Source organism: Eupeodes corollae, chromosome 1 (assembly GCF_945859685.1).
Source record: "Eupeodes corollae chromosome 1, idEupCoro1.1, whole genome shotgun sequence".
Classification (NCBI taxonomy): domain Eukaryota; kingdom Metazoa; phylum Arthropoda; class Insecta; order Diptera; family Syrphidae; genus Eupeodes; species Eupeodes corollae.
The window spans coordinates 89,524,960-89,548,776 of NC_079147.1; the positions used below are offsets into that span (position 1 = coordinate 89,524,960).

Here is a 23,817-nt window from a genome sequence, read left to right on the forward strand (position 1 = left end):
TGGTTGATATCAATATACAATATAAAAGTTAGTAATGCACAATTTAAAACATATCCATTGTTTTTATTTTAAATACTCATTTTGACATTTGTCCTCTATTTTTTTTTTAAATAAAATATATCTTATTTCGTTGTTATATCACTTTCTTAATTTCGTTCAAACAGGATCAAGAAAATAAACCTCATGCAAACGAGACCCAAAGCATTAATCAAAATATGAAATCAAACAAACCCTATTACGATAAAAAAAATCCAAAGCTTCACCATTTTATGTAATCGAAATGTTCTTTCTTTTTTTGCCTCATCAATATTCATATTCCTAACAAATCGACTTTCTCCTTCTAACTTATGCCTAAAATTTCGATAACACAAAATATACACCATAAAATAAAACCAAAAAATATAATTGTAGTAGGCGAAGGCGATCTGATTTTTTTTAGGCGTGCAAAGTGCCAGTGATTTTTGGATTAATTTATAACTTTTAATAAAGTATTTCAGAATATAACAATTGATATTCGTTAAAATCAAGCGAAGTTCCAAACTTTCGCACAATTCATAACAAGCCGCAAACGAAAAAAGTTAGTTTTGTTTTGATTTTCTCCTCTAATCTTCAATGCCACTGCCACCCTAGAAAAATACCTTGAAGCAAATAAAATAAAAATATATTTTTCCATCGCCGCACGAGAACATGAACTTTTTTTTTTGTAGGTTTTAAATAGAAGGCGAAAAGGCGAAGTCAAAAAAAAAACCTCAGAGAAGAAGCTGAACGCGTTGCATCAAGTGTGAGAGGAGCATCGAAAAGTGAAAAAAGGCAGAAGAAAACGTGGTTTCTGGACGAGAATATAAAATAAGGAGAACCCGTATCAAATGGAGGAACAAAAGCCCATCCAAAACGACACCACTAGCCCCGTGCCAACCGAGGAAGTTACTTCAACGAGTAAGTATTATCTAGTTATTTTATTTTTTAAATACCAAAACTTCAAAGTGTTGTGGAAAACAAAAATATTCATGGATTTCTATTGAGTTCCAATGGAAACATACATTCGATTAGGTGTAAACAGGATAATCCACATTTGATTTGAGTGAGAGCCCTAGTAATAGTACCCTTGCTCGGGCTGTACCGACGGTCGACGACGACGATGTCGACGTCCTGCTGCTAGCGGGTTGCTAGTAATTTCTAAAAAATCTAGACCACTCGAATTGTAGACAAATAGCTTGTGCTTCGATGTTGGTCGATAGTGGTGGCCTCTTCTAACACCACAATTTGGGCGGAGAGGAACACCTAATCTCTCCAAAAATGTTATGAATCATAGAAATTAACAAATTAAATGAAATTATAAATATATTTCCTTCAATAATTAGATTAATAATTAATTTGAGTGCTTGGTTCGTAGTAGGCAAAACTAAAATCGTACGATTTAACTGGTTTTGTTTGTGCTAAAAAAATACAAAACGGTAACCTAATAAATTCCCCACTACCCTCCACTATGTGTCCGCTAAACTGTTACCTTTTCTGGTAAACCAGAGAAGAGAAGGAATGCCATTTTCTATAATCTAATCACTCTGCTCCGCGCTGCATACAAAATAGATTATTATATTAACTTGCGGTAATTTCACCAAACCCCACAATAGCTTTTGCTTCTATGGCCGTAAAGAAAAAGATGATGACAATGATGATTTTAGCGATATGATGGTGATGATGATGATGACCTACCAAATTTTGAATTTGCCGCTGCTTTTTAATTTCCATTTTTCCACCCTCTGGCCCCTCTCTTCCTTTCTCACTCTCTCTTTCGAGCTAAGCTATAGCTAGCTAGCTAGTCAGCTATCCAGCTAGCGGGTTGGTTAGTAACCATAATAAAAAAAATATATTTTTTTAAGTGAATGCTCTTTAATTACTTCCTCTTCTCGCACACTAAGTCTTAAGTCATGTTGCCGAAAAATTTAGAATACAGAAACAATATTTTAATGAATATCTTTCTATTTTTCTGTATATTTTTTTTTTTCAATAAAAATAAAATAAATTATTAGAGATGTAGCAAAGAAGATAATTATGTAGGAAAGGAATGATGATGATCAAGATGATCAAATATTTTTATTTTATTTTCTTTTTAGCTATTGATTCTGTGTTTTTGTGGTATTGTTTTGGTTTAGCTTTTGATTGCATTGGTTAAAGATATGACGTCATTAGCTTATTCATTAGATTTGTGGGTAGATTGTTTTTTTTTTCTATAAATTAATAAAATGTGAAATTATTGAAATATTTGCATTGCTATTTGTGACATGAAAATGTAACTTTAGTATCCTCGTAAGTCAGTTAATGCACATGCACGGCTCACCATTTATTACAGCATTCACCAGTGACTTTGAAAAAAAAGTCGGTCGAGGTCGTCGGATTGTTGGTTGCTTTTATTTTGTATCCAAATAGATGCTTTGTTTGTATGTATGTTCATCTAATGTATAAAGTAATTCTTAATTGCAACGTCATATTATGTGGTATCGTTATTATGTCATTTAATAGAAATAGGTACATATGGTATTTTGTAAAATTATGAAAATGAATTATTCCTGTTCCGATCCATAATTTAAAACTTGATACATAAACTTAACAAATTAGCGTGGCAGTGTTTGTATCCGGACACTTGGCAATTTTTTGAGATTAATAGATACAGAACTCATCAATAGTTTAAATAACATCAAAAATAGGTACATTCTTTTATTTTATACCAAAACAGCTATGGCCAAAAAAACAAGAACACTCAACACGATTGGCTACTTATATTTAATGCTACGTTACTTTTGTGTTAAATAAATACAAGTATGGACATTAAAATAGAAACACCAAACAGTGTTTTAAAAATTCAATTTTTTATTGACTTAAAAAGTTTTTTTTTTCAAGTCTGGTCTTCATTTTATTATTATTATTATTATTGTTTATTAACAGGTAATTAAAATTACATGGTTATACTTAGTTTAACGAGCCCAGCTGCGGAGACTATTGGCTCTTATTTAAGTTTAATTTTAATTAAAATGCTTTTAAGAGAAAATCTGATATTTTGTGGATATTTGTTTTGAACTATGGTTTTGGAGAATTTCATAAATACATTTTTGATTATGGATTGCAATACAGGGTAGTGTTCTAGGATGTGATTCAGGCCCAAACTGGTATTGCAATTTGTACAAAGTGGTGGCGGTTTTTTTTTTTGAATAGATGCTGATGAGATTTTGATGTGTGTCCAAGTCGAAGTCGTACAAAATTAGAGATTATTAGAGAATTCATCCAGGTTGCCAATGCAAGCAATGGAACCGTTTTCGAGTGTCACCGCAAATGATGTGTTTTCAGTTTTCTTAGAACCATTGGTAAATATAAATTTCCATCCATCCGATTTAAATTCGAGTAAGATGCCTGTGTACAGTTGGCGGTAAATGAACCATGGGGGAATACGAGGAGTAACTTGGCGTACCTGTTTAGTTGGTAGTTCAAACTCTGCTGCTTTTATAAGAATCGTAGCAATGGCGGATGGGATCCTTTTTTTAAGTTTATAATCAGATTCTTTTTTGGAATCGTTATCGATTATTAAATTTCTGGAAAACGACAGTTTAGCAAACAGTTTAGCAGTTATAGTATCTCTTCGTTTCTCTATGCTTGGTAGTCCTGTTTCTGCTAATATATTTTGTATAGGTGTTGTTGGGAACGCGTTGATGCTTCTCCTAGCTGCGGCGTTTGATTAGAAATGAAAATTATATACTGGTCGATCGGAAATCACAGAAAGAATTTTTGTTGCTAAAAAAAGTGTAGCTGCGCATTTATTTTTCTCTGAAAATGTATTTTTCGGACTAAATAAATGAGAATGAAAATGAGAAGTCCGTCTAGGGCCTGGTGACTGACAACTCTCGATCATTCCAGTGTGCGAGTACTGTTGTCAGCGATGGAGGGGGCCTACAGTTTTAAGCCGAATCCGAACGGCGAATTTGAGAAAGCACTTTTCATGACAAGAATTACTCGTCAATTCCTCGCAAGAGGCAGTACCCGTGAAAATACTTTAGGTGGCATAGGCAGGGATCGAACCAAAGACCTCTCGCATGACAGTCCATCGCACTTACCATCATGCCACGGGTACTACTATTTTTCGGACGGATATTCTTTTGCCTGAACAGCTGGGGAGTCATTCCATAATTTCCGAAACGATAATCGTCAAAACGATTATCATTAACGATATCGTCAATAATTTGCTTCACGTAACTTTATCACTATCGTCTCGTTCAATCGTTTTCAGTATAAGTTCGTTGAGTATATTATACTATGACTGAAATGTCAAAATTAACTCAACGAAAGATAATGCTTGTTCAATAGCTTGAAAATGTTATTAAACTTGGTTTTTCTCTATGGGAAATTTTGAAAATTTGCAAAAAACGTATTGTTAATAAACATACCAATTATTTTGTGATGTTTGTTGTTATTGTCACTTTTTGTGTTTTCATTTGTTGCCGCCGAAGATAAAACAATAATATGAAAATGTTTGTTTAATGTCTTATATTTTTGTAAATCAGCTGCAGTAATAAACCCAATTTGGTCAAAGGGAAGGAAGTGAAAACTTCATTTTATCCACAGGGAACATAACTTGGCTTCAAAAATATTTAATGTTTCCGAAACTAATTTGGATTAGTGCTTTGTGCAAGAGCGATACAAAAATCGTTGCCTGTCGAATATACCAATGTTCCTACGCCCCAAAGTTACAATAGTTACAACAAATTTTAATATTGAATCTATGTATATACATTATGTATGTAGAACGACAACCGTCTTGCAAATTTATTGTTTATAATATCATTATAAAGTCCTCTTTTGCAATTCCAAAACTACAATTGTTTTATTTATTTAACAACAATTAAGAGAGATTACTAATGCTTGTATATAAAAAAATGCGTAACAGAATTCATTGTATATTTTTGCGTTTTTATTTTGTAACAAAACTTAACTACACCGAAACTTGTTTGCTTCAATTTGCTTAGTTGTCAATGGAAATTAATAGCAGACGATACCTACTTAGCAATCGTGCAAACGATATCGTTTTGACGATATCACTTTGACGATTATCGTCTTACGTGAAGTGAGACTATCGTCGAAACGATATCGTCTGACGATAATCGTTTTACGGAATGACCCCCCTAATAATCTTATGTTCATAAGTGAACCGAATCGGTTCACTGATTTGGGTTCCGATTTCACACAGTTCCAATGACAGATTTCTTTCAGTAAAAATGTTTCGGTGAATTACTGAAATATATGAAGGTAGCTCAATTTCATGCAAATCAAATGTATATTTCAGAAGTTACGTGTGGATTGAGTGTAAGGTTCGAGATTGCGGCTTTGTTGTTGATTTGTGAGAATAAAAAACCAATAGAAGTATTATTTTAAAGAACTTGGTAGTTGAACAAATATTTATTAACTTATAATGAAAAAAGTAAGTTCTCTTTGAAATACATTAAACTCAAATACTTAAAAGAAAAAGATGAACTTATTAAAAGCATTGGCAAATTTTAAGCGTCAGAACACTGAGCACAAAATTGAAGATGATTTTTACATTCTGCACTAAAAATGTGAGAGAAACGACAAATTCTCTTTTTATTGTTTTTCAACAATAGTTTGGTTTGGGGCGGACCTGGGCCTCAACCAACATACGTCTCCAGCTAGTTCGGTCCCTAGCTAGCTGTCTCCAGTTTCGCACGCCAAGTTGAGGTCTTCACCCACCTGAGTGCGCCACCTGAGTTACAGAAAGAGAAATATCACTTTCTTCGGACAGCGTTTGCAAAATTCTTATATGCCTATCCGGATACCTAAAAAATAAGGTTCAGTGTCAGGAAATAAACTCACAAGTAAGAAAAGATCTTCAAGTTATGTTAAACTTTAAATGAAAACAAAAAAACGGTCTTAAAGTTGATACTTATAGCTTTAGTTCAACGGGAATATGAATGATTCTAAAATTCGTTTTGTTACAAATTTTGTTCTAGGTAGTTAATTTTTGAATTGTTCGATGATTTGGAAACTAAAATGTAAAATGATTTGCCAATTATAAACTACAATACGTTCACACAATTGTTAATTTCCAATTGTTAGTTTATGTTTATTGGGTTGTGTACGATATATCTACCGGTTTTTCAAACCTGTTTATGGTAGTTTGTTACTTTTAAGCCCGTTTGTAATCATCTTTTTTTTCTGTAATGAGAACAATTTGTTTTAGTTTGTTAATATTGTTGAAGCTTTGAAAATAGTGGTGTTTATGGAAGTTTTTTCGTTTCTGTGTTTATTCTCTTGGGGTTTGGAATTTCAACTTTAAAGCTTATCAAAGGGGCGACTTTGCTATTTAACTCGTTTCTACCTTTAATTCTATACGATGTTATTGCCGGTTCTACTTTCAACTGGCACTATCAATGAAAGTAGACTTAAATGATTTTCGAATAAACCTTGCATTCTGTTTGACAAGACAAAAATAGCTTCGGTATACACAGACACGTTAAATTAAAAGTTAATAGTTATAACAAATATTAAATCTTCTTATTTTATTTTATCTTAATCATCTTATGCTATTGATATTGGAAGTATAGATTTAACTGTTTCTGATGTTTTTGAAGCTCTATCTAGTCTTGATGTAAATAAAAGTGCTGGGCCAGATAACATAGCTCCTCTTGCACTAAAAAACTGCGCTGTTACTTGGCATTATCGCTCAGCTTGATTTTCAATTAGTCTTTAAAAAGTGGATAGTTTTTGGACTGTTGGAAGATCTCTTATATAACTCCAATATTTAAGTCTGTTTCGAAGCAAAATATGACAAATTAAAGGCCTATCTGCAAATTATCAGTGAAACCAAAAATTTTCGAAATGCTTGTGTGTAAAAATGTATATTTTTTTTGCTAAGAATTTAATATCCGAAAACCAGCATTTTTTTTTTGTTTCTACAAAATCTACTGCTACAAACCATTCAATGCTATGCGAATCTGTTCTTTGCGGGTTCGAAAATGGTTTACAGACTGATATTGTCTTTACAGATTTAGCAAAAGCTTTTGATAGACAGATTTTGTAAAAGCTTTTGATAGAGTTAATCATAATATAATAATTTTTAAGCTAATTTCATAAAATGGATTTCTTCCTATTTAAAAAATCGGGTTCAATTTGTAAAATTGGGAAAGTTTAAATCCAAAAGTTTTGATGTATCCTGAGGTGTTCCTTTGTTATTTATCCTTTTTAAAAATGGCATTCCGGTAAATTTTAAATATTCGAAGTACCTTCTACAGACTGTCTGTATCTACAAGAGGATATCCAAAAACTGGCTGAATGGTATAAATTTAACAAGTTGTTCCTGAATTTTGCCAAATGTCAGAGGTTACGGCAAAAAAGGATTTGGGAGGTTTATTGAATGAAAAGCTTTCATTTAATAAGCACATCGAAACGCTAGGCATTTTTCCGACCCCATAAACCCTCAAATCATTATATATAGCACTTCTTAGATTGGTACTGGAATATTACCACTAGTTTGGAACCCCTATTATATCACGCATTCTTCTAGAATAGAAAAAATACACAAAAGTTTTACTAAATTTGCTTTATTTAAATAAAATTGGAATATAGAAGAACCATCTTATCCATCTAGATGCCTGCTTATTGACATTCAAACGCTTGAAGTAAGGAGAAAATATTTTTCAATAATGTTTGTAAAAGATTTAATAAGCAATCGTATCAAATGTTCTTTTTTGTTAGAACGAAAACTTTTTTACTTTCCATCAAGGACTCTCATATAAGAAATTATAGTAAAAACGAACCGTTTGCACGTTGCATAAGAGAAACGAATTCTGTTGTTGAGGTTATAGATATTTTTTTCTAATACCCTTGTTTTGTTAGGAAATCTATCCATAGTAAAGAAGGATCTTACACGAATAACAAAAACAAATATCCATAGTGAGAATAACACCGATAAAAGTTTGAGTAGAATCTCACTATGGATAGGTTATTGACATTTATACGAGCCTCGAATGGATCTTATGTGATTTCGTTCTCAAATGTTTTTACGATTGATATTGCATTTGTATCTCGATGGCTGTGTTCGTTGAGTAGTTCTGCATTGGGAATCATGTGTGTTTCCCATTGCGGAAAAAACGAATATATTACTGTTGATATTATTTAGTTTTGTTAGTGAAAATGGACTAACTGGGCTTATTTTGCGATAAAAAACAATAGAAAAGAGATTTATGTTTTGCTATGTTTCCAAAAAAGGTTTATCTCAGTTTAGAATAGGTAAATCTCAACTCGATTCAGGTATATAAAGAATTGAGGCGAGCTTCAAGATAGCCTCAACACCACATGTTAATGTAGTAGTCTACGAACAAACCCCCTTTATGAAGTTTTTTATTATTATTTTGACCGATTTTCTTTTAGTTGTACCAATTTTTAAATACAAAATCTGTTTTGTAATTAAGATTTATTATTATTATTATTATTATTATTATTATTATTATTATTATCATCTTTATTTTTTTTTTTCATTTTAAGCCAAAATAATGAAAATATTCTACTAATTGGGGACTTAAACGGCAGGATATCGAATTATCAGAACTCTCCCTTTATGAACAATGGATATTTTTCTTTTGAAAGAAACTCTTTAGACGAAACTATAAATACAAACGGAAACCGTTTGATGGATTTGATTGAGGATTTTGGGTTTTTTATCTTAAATGGTATTTCTAGAGGGGATATTAATGGGAATTTCACGTTTATATCGTCACAGGGTTGCTCTGTCATTGACTACTGCCTTGTAAAAGGTGAATGGCTGAATATAGTAAAAGATTTTTTAGTACTGCCTGCTAACTACTCAATGCACCTGCCTATCTATGTCTCCTGTGAGTTTAAACCTCATGAAAGTTTTATTAGAACTCGCGAAGAAAATTTTAACACAAGGCTTCGTTGGAACGAAAAAAAAAGTGAAGTTTACAAAAGTAACTTAAATCAGTATTCAACTTATTTGCTAAATCAAACAACGTCTACAATAGATGAAGCTACAAATTTTGTTTTTCAAACTATAAGAATGTCTTCGGTCAGCTATTCAAACAATAATAGAACAATTTTTAAATCTAGCTGGTATGACAACGAATGCAAAAAAAGTAGAGAGAGATCGTTTAAGTTCTTAAAACTCTTTAGAGACTCAAATGATGTTTTTTATAAGACTTTATATCTACATTATAACAACGCTTATAAAGATTTATGTAAACAAAAAAAAGAACTTTTTTTAAAAAAAACTGCATCAAATTTGGTTGTTAGTCATGACTCCAAAGCTTTCTGGGCCAATGTGCGCATTTTGAGTGACCGTAATTGGTCAGTTATAAATCCCATTGGAGTGGATATACTGGCATTGCACTTTGAACAACTTTTCATAGCTGATCCATGCCAGAAATCTATAAGCTTTGCACTGCCTTATATATATATTGAAGACTTAGATGCTCCATTCTCAATGTTAGAACTGGTTGTTGCGCTAAAAAAAATGAAGAACAACAAGGCTGCGGGGCTGGACGGCATACCAGCTGAGTTCTACAAGAACGCCACCTTGCAGTTTTTAGAATTTATTTTAGTGATTTTCAACAAAATGTTTGAGGAGGAGCAGTTTCCAGCAATTTTCCAGTCCTCATCTATCTCTGCAATTTTTAAAAAAGGTGACCCTATTTTACCTGAAAACTATAGAGGCATCTCTGTGCTTAGTTCTCTAAGGAAATTATTCACCCAGATCCTCTATTCCAGGCTTGTAAGATGGGTCGAACAAAACAACAAAATAAGTTGCTTTCAGGCGGGCTTTCGAGCTAATCTTTCGACAATCGACCAAATTTTCACTCTCACGAGTGTTGCTAGGCGTTACTTAGAGAAAAAAATAAATCTTTACTCTTTTTTCGTTGACTTTAAATCAGCATTTGACACCATTAACAGAAAATCTCTACTATTTAAACTTGCAGCTATCGGGCTATCGACAAAATTTATCCGAATCTATGAGCAGCTGCTCTCAAATATGACAGCTGTAGTTTCAAACGGTAGTAGCAAATCGAAACCGTTTAGTTGTAATACAGGTGTGCCCCAAGGCTGCGTTTTAAGCCCGCTTATTTTTTCACTATTTATAAATGATATTGAAGACTATATCCCTGGTGGTGTTACTTTTGGTGATTTGTCTATTAAAGTTTTGCTCTACGCCGATGACTTGGTGATCTTAACTGATAATGCAGTCACACTTCAGCTTCAAATAAACAAATTAAAACAATTTTGTGATCAATGGGATCTCCAAATAAACACCTCAAAGTCGAAGATAATGGTCTTTAGGTCCCAACATCGTAGCATTAGAACCGACCGCAACCGGACCCTCAATGGTTCCAACTTAGAAGTGGTGAAAGAATTTAAATATTTAGGCTACACATTAACTCATAACCTGAATTTTGGTGTTCACATAAAAGATAAGGTGAGAGCTGCAAAAACTGCAATAAATTGTATGTGGTCAAACTTTTTTAATAACAAACTTGTTGATCCTACGTCTAAGTTCAAAGTGTTTGAAGCAACTATCAAAAGCTGTTTGTGTTATGGCAACCAAATCTATGGGTACAAGCAATTAGAAGATATCGAATCTGTCCAAAGATATTTTTTCAAGCGTATCTTTAGACTCCCAACTAACACGCCCAATTATGCTATACATATCGAATCGGGACTTGCTCCAATATTTATTATGAGTTTAAAAGCAAACGCTGATTATATATTGAGGGTAATGCAAAGGCCGGCCAACAATTTGCAAAAGAGGGTCCTATCAGTGTGTTTTAGATGCCGGTATACTCCATTTAAAGACTGGTATGATTTGGCCTCGGCACACAACTTTCCTCTGTCTCTATCTGTTGATAGTTTAGATACGTGGAGAAGTGCTTTCTACGACTGCATATCTACCATTGATGATCACTCATTCCAAAGCTATCTAGATAGGGCGAGGGAGTCTGTGTCGAGATCAATTTACAGTAAACTTAACCTTAGACTGGGGTCGTCTAATTACTTTAGTGATAAATTTACTGTGATGGAAATGAGCATCATATTTAAAGCACGCACGGAGATGTTAGAGCTTAATCACAGACCGCACAGAACTGGTAACAACCCAAACTGCACTTTGTGCAACCTTAATCAAGTTGAAAACATTTTCCACTTTGTTGCATTGTGCCCAATCTTGCAGGAAATTCGTCGGCTTTATTTTAACCAGAGTTTTCTGTCACTTGAAGAATGTCTAGGTGTTCTGAATGGAGATAACGGATGGCGTCTACTCATTCAGTTTTTATTAGATGCAGTTTCATATAGAAACATGTACATTAATATATACTAGAATAATAATTCTATTACAATTTTGTTTTAGCTAAACTAAAAGCCTAAATCGCATTTGAAAAATTGCTAATCATTAAATTCCTTGAGATATCTTTCTTTTTTTTTCGTTTTCGCCAAACTAAAAGCCCAAACCGCATTTGAAATTGCAAATACTTTATGATCTATGTATTGTTTAACACATAATTGCCATAATTAAATGATTGCTGTTTTTGAAAAACTTAATAATTTTGTTTTAGTTAAACTAAAAGCCCGAATCAGATTTTGTTTATATTTTTTTTTAAATAAATGTATTTATCTATTAAATTAGCTACACCATTAAAACGAATATATATTTTTTTTTTCTTCTCTCTGGCATTATTCTTTTTCTTTTTTCAATTGCTTTTTTCTTTATGTAACCAAATTTTTGTACTTTCTCTCACAAAATGTTTAGTTTATAAAAATATACCGGCAGACGGCCCATGAGCCATGCTTGTAATCTTTAGTTTTAAGTTTGTAAATTAAGATTTATCTATTGCTACCATTTTTATTTATTATTATTTTTGTACATACTTTCTAAAGTAGTCTGTAAGAGTTGAACTCTGTTTGATGAAAATAAACTAAACTAAACTATAGTTTTCGGTTTCCGGAGATGTGTTAAAGATCACTTCAGCTTTTTCCTAAATTCGCTGATTTTTCCTCGACTATTCTTCCCATTACCTTATCTTGAGCTAGCGTGTTCCAATACATCGCTTGGCTTGTAATGCGACTTACTTCTTCGTATACTAGACTTGTGTTCCTAAATGGTTCGTCGATGGAAAGATAATTGTACAAAAAAAAAACTTTTAAAATGTCTTAGATATCTATTAATGAGGTTTTCTGTATCTGGTGTAAGTCAATATTATTTTACCAGGTGCTGCATCCACATAACATTATTGGGCCATTTGTAATCTATGTGTATGTTTCAGGTACATTTTTAAGAGTCTATTTCAAAAATGTGTTAATTGAATGCAAAGAAGCCTGGTGTTCTAATCTCTGTCTGGCAATTATTTTTAAAAAACCAAAAACTTATATTTTATTTTGGAAACATACATTTTTTTTAATTTAGTTTTCTGTAAAAAAGAATTAGTTAAAAAAAAAAGAAAAAATACATCCTCGAGAAATTAAAGGGTTTCGTCTTTTGAAAAAAGTGCAAGCTACTATTCGAAAGAACAAAACAATTGAAAACTATACCGCAAGAAATCAAATCCCTGGATTTTGTAATCTCAAAATTAAAATTAAGTTTGACTCTTTAGTTTGCCATATTAGAAAAAAATACTAAAAACTGATTTGTATTGATAAAATTTAGGTAGATTTTAACTTTGAATATATTTAAATCTTTTGCTTTAAATAAATTATTCCAAAAATTTAAAATAATATAGAGCTGTTTCTGTTTGTTGAAGATGTTTATATAAATAGTTGTTTAAGATAGTAAATTCTTTACGTAAAAGTAATACCGTTGTTAACTTTATCTTTTTATTTAAATATTATAAAAAACAGCTATTTAGACAAATTTCAAGGGCTATCTATTTTTTTATTACGTTAGTATTTGTATATCTTATCTTATTTTATCTCATCTAATGTCTTAAAAAAATTGAAAGAAAATTAAATGAAAACTAAAATGTTTTTTAATATGTTAGTAAAATATATTACGTATGAACTTTGAAAAATGATTAATCAACTAACTCTTAATGTGTATGTTAATAAGTAGAAATTCCAGAATGAACTTATTTTGTATTTGGTCTAATTCCGCATGTCATGGCTTTATTTTTAATTTTTTTAAATTGTCACTGTTTAGACGTTTTCAGATATGCAGTTTTTAATGAAATATAATAAGTATTTTACTATTTAGCAAGGGATTCATATTTGGAAATAACACGCAAAAAGAAAATTGTTAAATAGTAAAATGTCTTAAGCTGCGAACAGTCGGCATATGAAAAGAACGCACTTATTTTCAGTTCTGACGTCACGTACAAAATTTAAAAAGCAGTGCAAATGCTACACGTAAATCACTGTACGCAAACTGGCATAGAAGGGTGTTCAGACGATGTGCGGAATTTGTCCAAAAAGCCGCACATTTGTTTGCGTTGATTTGCTTGCATATTAATTATACACACATTTTTCAGCCAAAGTGTGACGTGTTCATACGATATGAAGAAAAATCTGGCCATTAGCCATTTGCGATCATTATGCAGGTTTTTGATAACATAATAGATTGTGTCTACGAACTCTATCGAAATCTAAAAGTTTTATGAATTCCAAAAAAACGTATCATGAAATCCGTTAGTAATGCAGAAATGTATCCAATATGAACTATTTGGTAATAGTTTCTTGTTTCGGAATTCATAAAACTTTCCGATTGTGCTTTGATTAAGGTTTGTGATTTTTGACGAATAGACAAATAAACCCATACAGTGGAGAGTACCTATCAATTAAATGTATTCCATCTCAAAAATGCTTCAACTGTTTCACAGTTTTCATAATAAAGAAAATATTCTTCAATGGTTTTCCATAATTTTACGATACAAATAATTTTATAGACTTCCAAATTTAACGAATATGGTTATGGCCCGAAAAACTTCTGTTAGATTTGGTTGTTCTAAACAACATTATCTACGACTTCTTACTCAAAGATAAGTTAATTTTGCTACATCACACAATTGGCTCTGATCCATTTTAAATGATTTACTTTTTGCATAAGTAGATTACGGCACCGCTTTGATGATGGATTGTTATTTGTGTTGTACATTTCTGCTACGTTATTTTTCTGCATATGTTTTTTATCAGTGGCACCTTTAGATCACCCTTGCAAGAAAACAACGAAGCATGTATGTTCTGTTTTTGTTATTTAAGTTCTTAATAATTTTACGATCTAATTTAGCTTTTTAAAAAGTTTTTTTTTTGTTCACTTTCTACTTATTACAATAATGGTCCATCTTCAAAATTAGCGATTTGAAATAACTTTGTTATGCTGTCTTTTAAAGTAGTGACTATAATTTATTGTTCAGAAATATTGTTATAGGACCTTATTACGAGAAGCAAAAATCACTCAATTCATGAATATCATTTCAATATTTACTTCCGCAGCTAATTTTTTCGAAAAAGAGATGTGTATTTAATCAATTGATCGATGCTCTTCTGATTAAAAAATTACTACCACATTATAAAGCTAATAAGATAGCTTTAGATTAAATTTAAATAATCAATCAAATACATATTTCAAGAATTTTTTTCTTAATACAATCTATTCATACATAATTTCGTTATAAATATATACAGAGAACGCGTTATTGCTTCATTTAGACCATAATTAGTCCTATGAAGAGGAGGATAAAATAATACATTTATGTTGCGAAAAACTCGTGATGGAACGTGGAATGGAATTAGATAGATGGATAGAATTTTTTATTTCTTATAAATTCATAATTACAAAATAATAATATATGTATATGTATATAAAATGTAATAAATCATATAAATAAGAAAAATGGTGACATTCTGTATCGAATATACAAGATATATTAAATAGTGTTGAATGCCACATCAAAAAAAAAAAGCAATACAAAAATTGAAAATGAATTAATGGATGGGGTGACCCTCTGTAAAAAATACAATGATTAAATAATAGCTAGTAAATTAATAAAAGAAAAGAAAAAAAAATGAAATTTAACCAAGGTACATACTTCAAAAATCAATCAATAAATTCATTATTATTAGCCTACATATTTTTAAAATGCAAAGAAAAGATGCAAGAAAAAACAAAAAAAAGAAATATTTAAACAATATATACAAAAAAAAGCTCAATTAAACCAGAGTGCCAGAAATGAATGACTCAAATTTGAATAATTAAAACCAAAAAGCCCAATTTTCAAATGTTTTATAAACAAACCAAGTGATGAAATTGCTCTTATAGATTAAGGAAGCTTGTTAAATAAACGAAAAGAGAAAATAGAATAAAAGTTACGAAATGCAGTAGTACGAAAAAAAGGTACCGTGTACATGTTCAAAGAGTTTCCACGCAAACTGTGACTAGATATTAATCGAAAATTACGATTACCAGACTTCATAAAGAAAGTTTTAAGCACCTGAAAACAATACAAATGGCGCACAGGTAGAATTTTTAGGTCACAAAATAAAGGGAAACTCGGTTGTCTACTCGCCTTGCGACAAATTTTTCTTAAAACGTATTTTTGCAAGACTAACAAGGGTTGAATTTTGTTTAGGTATGTACCACCCCAACAAGCAAATCCATATTGCAGCTTGGACTGAAAAGTTCCATGATAAATTGTTTTTAAAAGATCGGTTAAAACGATGCTACGCAAATAATAGAAATGTCTAAGTGTGCATCGAAGATACTGTCTCAAATTATTCGTATGATTTAAAAAATTCATTCTGGAATCAATAGTGAGCCCTAAGTATTTAAATTCATCAACTTTTTCAATCAAAAAGCACTCAAAGCTACAGCTTATATTGTCAAAATAAGTAGGAGAACAATTACCATGCACACAGTTCCAACTCGGTAGCTTATATTTTTGACATTCTGGAGCATGAAAATATGTGTTTTCTTCAAAGTTTTGTAAAGAAGTCAAACTAAAAAGCATTATTTTAGTTTTGGAACTCATAACCAAATTATGTTCCGCAAACCAAATTCTCAATAACTCAAGATCATGGTTTATATCGGAAAACAGATTCAATCTATTGTTAGAGCCATATGAAAAACCAACATCATCTGTAAATGCAGTTGGTATACCCCGAAAATCAAGTGCAAAGAGTGAATTGATGTAAATCAGAAACAAAATCGGTCCCAAAACAGAACCTTGCGGTACACCTAAGTGAAGGTACTTAATTTCACTCCTAATCACGTCCATTTTCACCCTCTGCGACCTATTCCCAAGATATGGCCTAAAAAAGTTGAGCATAAAGCCACGAAAGCCGGCCTTTTCCAATTTTCTCAACAGGTAGTTGTGGTAAACCATATCAAAGGCTTTGGTAATATCGATAAATAAACCAGCTGTATATTTTTTCTTGTCAAGATTTGACATTATTTGATCACAAAATTGTAAAAGTGCATCTTCTGTCGATTTTTCTTTTTGAAACCCAAATCTTTAAGATTACATTTTGCAGAGTTGAATTGGCAACGATAATAATCATCCCGGCAAATTGGAATTTCTTTTTTAAGTTCGGAACAAAGTTTCTTATATTTTCTTTTAAGAGTTAAATTGTTAGGGTACTTATAGCACCTTATTCCTATCTTATTTTTACCTCTAACTTTATTGATTAAATAATTTGAAATCCAAGGTTTAGGTTTTTTAACTGAATTTTTCGATTGCAACAACAGGGAGCAACTAAGAATGTGATTTTTAAGCGTATTAATAAAGATAGAGTAAGAAGATGAAGTATCATCACAAGAAAAAACGTTTTCCCAAAGCTCTCATACAAGAGATCATTTTTAAACATGTAAAAATCTATTTTTTTGAGTTTTCCTTTTCTAAGAGACCAGAAAATTCATTAACAAACAACGAAATATTAAATGAATGTAGTCTATAGACGCATAAGAACACATAAATATCACGATTTACTTCAATGGAAACTCTTAAAACATCTTCAGATCCAAAAACTACACAAGTGAAACCAATTATTTTGTAATCATCTTTCACAAAGCAACCAACACCACCTGAAGCGTAATTTTCATTAGTATTGGCCACAAAATTAAAGCCAGGCAAAAAATAATCACCTTGTTCAAAACTATATATCCAAATTTCAGACACAAAAACAACATCTGGAATGCATACAAAAGATTCAACATGTATAACAAATTCCGCAAAATTAGCCCTTAAACTCTGAAAGCAAATCACAAGAATTTTGTCTGTTATCAATAATATCCTTAATAAACAAAACCCCTTTTATTTGTCTCCGACATTTAATCGCTTAAAGCAATAAGAGCGCACCTTGATTTATAATCAAAGTGCATAACGAGTTAATATTTTCTGAACTCTTTCCATTCTCAAAATATTATTTTCATAAAAAGGAGACCAGACGATACAACAATATTCTAAAACAGGTAGAACAATAGACATAAATAAGGTCTTCAAAGTATAGGGATCCTTAAAATCTTTGGAGTTCTTAAAATCTTTGGAGTTCCGCTTCAAGAAATCTAAATGTGAATTATCTTTAGATACCTTGTAATCAACATGAGATCTAAAATCAATCTTTGAATCAAAAATCACCCAAGATCATTTACTTCAATTACCCTCAGAAGACTAACATCATACAATTTATATTCAAAGTCAATAAGGGATGAAGACTTAGATACACTAAAAATTTTACACTTCGAGTAATTCAGCTGAAGATGATTGTAGTTGCACCAATTTAGAAAATTGTTTATAGATAGTGAAGATGTTGATGTGAAAACTTTCAAATCATCTGCGTACATAGAGCAGTTACAAAATTTTAAAACAGAAGGTAAATCATTTATAAAAAGAAGTGGACCCAAATGACTGCCTTGTGGAAGACCCGACACCACGTCTATATGATTTGAAACACAATCATATATTTCAACAGCTTGTTTTCTATCAAAAATGTATGAATCTAACCACTGTAAAAATGAAGAAAATTTATAAATTTCTTTAATTGGACATGTTTAGGCCAGATTGAAGCGTCCAAAGCACCATCGAAGGGGCTTACGGGAATCCCTAGCTTGAAATTCATAAACCGAAATGAAGTTAAATCTACTCCTTTTTTTTAAGTTTAGAACAGCGCATGGTATTCTTTTCAATATTTAACTTCATTGCGGCTTATTCTATTACATTTTCCTCAGTTACATTACTATAAAGATGTAGAAATTGTAGGCGAGGTACAGACTGAAGTGTAAATTTACCTTTCACAAGGGCAGTGGTCCCAAACACTATCTTTTTTGATCATTGAGATTTAGAATTTTTAACTTGATTAGACAAATTACCAACAGCACTCTTATTAGACTTAGTTTCATCACACAACACTTTCATTGACATTCAAAGCATTCTCCCCAGAACCAACACGATCCTTATAAACAAGAGCAGCGGTGCCACCAGCAACATTATATCGATATGAAGAAAAATGCGAATTCAATTTAAATTGTTTTTATTTTTCAATATAATCTCCCCTAACTTCAATGCATTGTAGTACCCGTAGCATGATGGTTAGTGCGTTGGACTGTCATGCAAGAGGTCTTGGGTTCAATCCCTGCCTGTGCCACCCTAATTTAAAAAAAAAAAATAATTTTCGCGGGTACTGCCTCTTGCGAGGAATTGACAATTCCTTCAAGAGTAATTCTTGTCATGAAAAAGTGCTTTCTCAAACTAGCCGTTCGGATTCGGCCTTAAATTGTAGGTCCCTTCCATTCCTGACAACAGTACTCGCACACAGGAATGGTTGAGAGTTGTAAGTCACTAGGCCCTGGTTCACAACGGACTGTTGCGCCACCCCATTTGATTTTGAACTTCAATGCATTTGTTACATCTTGAGATAAGCTTTTTTAAACCCTCAAAAAAATAAGTTTCCTCCTTCCCTGCAAAATACCCATTTATTGCCGACTTGAGTTCTTCATCATCCGAAAATCTTTTTCCACGAAGACATTTTTTCAAATCCGGAAACAGGAAGTAATCACTAGGGGCAAGTGCTGGACTATAGGGTGGATGTTGAATTTCTTCAAAACCACAATCTCGCACAGCAGCCTTGGAAACTTGCGCCGTGTGAACAGGAGTGTTGTCATGAAGAAGCAACACACTCGCTGCGAGTTTACCCCGTCTTTTCTTTTTAATTTCCTCCCGCAAATTATGCAAAGTGGAAGCGTAGGATTTGGCGGTGATGGTTTCACCTTTTTTTTGTACTCAATGAGTAAGATTCCTTTTGAGTCCCAAAAAACTGTGGCCATGAGCTTCCCGGCAGACGGAGTGACTTTAAACTTCTTCGGGGGGTCCGTTCCTTTTTTATGCCACTGCATTTACTCTTGTTTGCTTTCAGAGTCATAGTGGTGAACCCATGTTTCGTCCCCAGTAAAAATCCGATGCATAACACCGTCCGCGTTCTCACTACACATCTCCAAAAGCTCTCTACAGCATGCGATTCTCATTTTTTTCTGAGGCGCTGTGAGCATTCGTGGCACCCTTGCACTGACCTTTGAAAGGTTAAGATGGTCATGAAGGATGGTGTGAATGGTACCAGTCGAAAGCTTGGTGATCTCTGCCATCATTTTCATCTTTATTCGGGCATCCTCGAGAACAAGTTTTTCGACTTCTTTGATGCTTTCTCCCGTACAAGCACTAGCCGGGGCGCCGGAGCGGGGGTCGTCTTCAATGCTCTCTCTGCCTCTCTTGAACTCACTTGACCACTTTTGCACAGTTGATAATGAAGGTGCGGAACCCTGGTAAACTGCCACCTTTTCTTCATGAATAGTTTTTTGACTTTTTCCTTGCTTAGTGAAAAATTTAATTACAGCGCGATGCTCAATTTTCACCATCATCGTCTCAGTTGCCATTATGATTCTGTTTAGAGATTTAACGGTAAATAATAATCACATTTATATGAAATTTTACATGAATGCACTAAAATAATAGTATTACTTGATAAATAAGTCAATTTATATATATAACCATAGCTTCACCGCGATACCGAAAATATATTGAACGCCCCTCGTAGCTTTCACTTTACACATTAGCTATAGCAAAATCATCACTCTGCGATTTAGAAGAGTATGACTTACTTGATATTTTTGTGTTGAGCTTAGATGTGGATATCGGTTTTTAACTTTTCGAGAGGAGTTTTTTATTTCCACTTTTAATGTTAACCCATTGCCGAAATGCACCCATCTTAATGTTGCTCTATATTGGATTTCTCAAACGTTCGCTTTAACTCGAACATTCTATTCGCTTCTCCTAATAAGGGCCATATTCCTCTGCAGGTTGCTTGCAATTTCCATTATTGGTAACTCTATGTATATTACAACAAATAAACTCATAACAATAAAAGTTCATAAATCGAAAACATGAATACAAATTTCAACTGATTTTCATTTTTTTTTTCAGCGCCAGTAGTTGAAATAACAAAGCGTTCCTTGCGTGTGCAGACATGGAGGAAAATCCAACAAAATTCCGCTGGTGTCGTATCCAATGGAATTTTCAACCGTATTCCTGATTTCATCGACAATGATAAGGCAGCTGCTTTACTTGCCGAAACTGCTGAATTTAAAAAAGCCAGTAAGTAGTAAAATTGTACATCTATTTTAATAATTGCTTAAATATCAAATACTTCAATAAGAGAGGGAAATTAAATAATTTATTTTAAATTTTTACTCAGATAAAATAAAAGTAAACATCGATCGAGCATTAGATGCTGTGAAATTGCAAGTGCTGGCTGCTGGCAAGGAGCTCTATCTACCTGGTACTCGTGAGTCAAATGCTCTTTATCTCAAAGTTGAGTGTCCCGCTGAGGCAACTGAAGAAGAAAGAAAAGAAATCATTCATGTTCAAGATATTCAAAAATCTAGAACTGAAATTTGTAAGTATACAAATTATCAAAAAAAAAATCTACTTCTACATAATTTATGTATATGTATACATTTTTATTTAGTACTTGAAAACAAAATAAAATTCGACTTGGTTGTTATCGGATCATGTTTGGTATCTCGCGATGGATATCGTATTGGTCGTGGCAATGGATTTGCTGACCTCGACATTGGTTTGCTAATTGAAATAGGATCAATTACACCAGAAACTGTTATTGCAACTTTTGTCCATGACTTACAGGTATGAATATTGTTGTTCTTATTTATTCAATCAAAATCCACACTGCATGTTAAATATTGAATTATACGAACTTTTGCATCTACATATGTTACATATTAAAAATTTTAATTTTTCGATTTGTTTTTGTTTGTTCAATACAAAGACGACAAAGCATTAATTTCACATCCCCTAAAATTTAATTTCCACCCCATCCTTTTAATTAGGTCGTAGATAATCTACCAACAAATCTTTTCCAAAAATACGATACTCCAGTTGATTTAATTGTTACACCAACAGAAGTAATTCGAGTTGCTAAACCACTACCTCGTCCCCCAGGGCTATTTTGGGAAATTTTATCTGAGCGTAGGCTTAAGATAATTCCAGTATTGCAAGTACTCAAGGAAAATGAGGAAAAGTATGAAGCACATTTTTTTTAAAATAGATTATCACAAATCTAAATGATTTATTTGTTTGTTTAATTTGTGTAGAGCTGGAAAAATTATAACACTCAAGGAAGAAAATACTGACGTTGAAAGCAGTGCTAACAAACGTTATCAACGCAGACGCCGTCCATATCGACCAAGGCAACGCAGAAGTGAAACTCAAAGCGAGCGACCAAGAAGAAAGAGACAATCAGGTGCCAGGAGACCTCGTTCAAGCAAGGTAAACATAAAACTTTTCATTTATCTTAAATGATTTTCCAAAAAAATATGACTTCAATTGACTTGATTATTTTTTGTTTGTTTTTTTTTTTTTTTTTAAATATAGAAAAGCGAAGCAAGTGTAACCGAGGATAACAACAAAGAAGATGCTCCACAAAAACAAAACAAACGAGGTCAACAACAACCAGGTAAACGTCCCCAGAAACGTCGACCAAACAAACCGACCTCATCCAAAGACCGTTTCTGCGTCAAGGTAACCAACATCCCTAAATACATTCGAGTAAAGGACATCAAGACCGAGCTTAGAAAACGTGAAATCAACCCACTTTACATCACATGGAAGGGTATTTGAATTGTTTTTATTTTAAATTTGGGCTAAAAATTCACAGCAACAAAATATATGTTTGTCTTCAGGTCAACTTGGTAAGTGTTATTTGCACTTCCCGAAACTTGAAGTTTCTACGGAACTAGACGAAGATGTCAGCAGTGTGCTAAAATCACTCTCTGATCTTTCAATTACTGCTGGCGAACAGAACGAAACATGCGTCCTCACAACGGAATTGATGAAATTCGATGCCAAGGCCGAGCAAGCCAGGCAAGATGAAGCGGTGCTGGAATCACACTCTTCACAACGAATTGAGTCAGTCGACACGACAACTGTATAGTATGAGCTGCGTGCTGTTCTTGAACGGCTGTACTTTTGGTTGGGACATTTGGAGTCGTGCTTGAAACGAGAAGGAGTTGTTGCTTAGTGTCCTTACAAAATACTAACGAGCATTTTACATGAAGTCATACATATATATGAATTATAATTTTTTTTTTAAATGTCTCTCCAGTTCTCTTAAGTTTTTTTATTTAAATAATTTTTTGTTAATCATTTGAAGATTAAATGCTTTTTTTTTGGGTAGCATGTTGCCCGCTTATCATGCTATATAATTTAATATATTTTTTTTTAAATCCTCAATTAGCTCTGGATGATCCCTTTCCCAAGATATACAATTGCAATTTATTTAGTTTTTCTTTTTTGAAATATTTACACACATATTGCAGCTATATAAAGTTTTCTTGTTAAATAACTTTATAAAGTTTAGCGTTAACAAACAAAACAAAACAGAAACAATAGAATCACACACAAGAAGTCCATATATTTTTATTTTATTTACCTGTGCAATGCGCTGTTCCAATTAATTAAGTAATCCACAAAACGAAATATACATACAAACAGAATAAACCAGAAAATAATCATTGTAAAAAGTAAATTATTGTAAAGTTAACATATAAACAAACAAAAAAAAAACACACACACACAAATAATAGAACTAACTTATAAGCTTTTATTTAAAATAGTAACCACTCCAAATAAAAATAAGATTAATTGTTTTTATTTTTATCAGCAATTCAGCGCATTTTCTAACAGAATAAATTTAATTTAACCGATATGCGAAAGTAAAGTTATATATTTTATTTTTATATAAAAACAAAATCCTTTGCGTCTTTAAATTTTTACATAATAAAACACAAGCTTAGGTATATTGAATAACAAAATCAACAAACAAACAAAGAAAAAACAAAATAGCGAAATATAAACAATAATAATGATATTATGTATTTTACGAAAGAAAGCTTTAAAAATGGTAGTATTGTGAGTTCAATGTGCAAAATTTTATAACAAAAAAAAATTAAAAGAAAAGAAAAGAAGCAAAACAAATTTTACTGTTCTCGTTTCATCATCCATAATGTCACAATTAAAAATTGATTTAAACAAATATTTATCATAGAAAAATAAAATCAACTGAAAAAAGAGAGCGTTTAAACGAAACTATAAATTTACAATGCCAGTTACTTAAAAAACTGGTTGTATAAAATTAAATTAAAAAAAAAAAAACTAAATATAATTGAATTCACTATACAAAAGCGATTAAAGAAAAAATAAACAAAAAATACTTTTAACTAATATACAAAGTTCTTGTAAACATTTTGTACTAATATAAAAGAAA

General features: G+C 32.1%; 1 protein-coding gene across 1 annotated transcript; it reads left to right on the plus strand.

Annotated features, from left to right (window-relative positions):
* Nucleotides 1–397: 397 nt before the first annotated feature.
* Nucleotides 398–22,931, plus strand: LOC129938645 (methenyltetrahydrofolate synthase domain-containing protein). The gene is made up of 9 exons (XM_056046315.1): nucleotides 398–577; nucleotides 708–936; nucleotides 20,460–20,630; nucleotides 20,731–20,931; nucleotides 21,004–21,179; nucleotides 21,383–21,573; nucleotides 21,647–21,821; nucleotides 21,927–22,164; nucleotides 22,235–22,931. Exons 2-9 carry the CDS (start codon nucleotides 867–869, stop codon nucleotides 22,483–22,485), a joined length of 1,473 nt encoding a protein of 490 aa, XP_055902290.1. The 5' UTR covers nucleotides 398–577; nucleotides 708–866; the 3' UTR covers nucleotides 22,486–22,931.
* Nucleotides 22,932–23,817: the final 886 nt, after the last annotated feature.

What these genes read in the sequence shown, in the direction of transcription:
- LOC129938645 (XM_056046315.1), top strand. Translation starts at nt 867, where the DNA reads ATGGAGGAACAAAAGCCCATCCAAAACGACACCACTAGCCCCGTGCCA. An exon ending in CGAGGAAGTTACTTCAACGA is followed by an intron (nt 937 to 20,459) that starts GTAAGTATTATC and finishes TTTTTTTTTCAG; the next exon opens with CGCCAGTAGTTGAAATAACA. An exon ending in CTTTTGTCCATGACTTACAG is followed by an intron (nt 21,180 to 21,382) that starts GTATGAATATTG and finishes CCTTTTAATTAG; the next exon opens with GTCGTAGATAATCTACCAAC.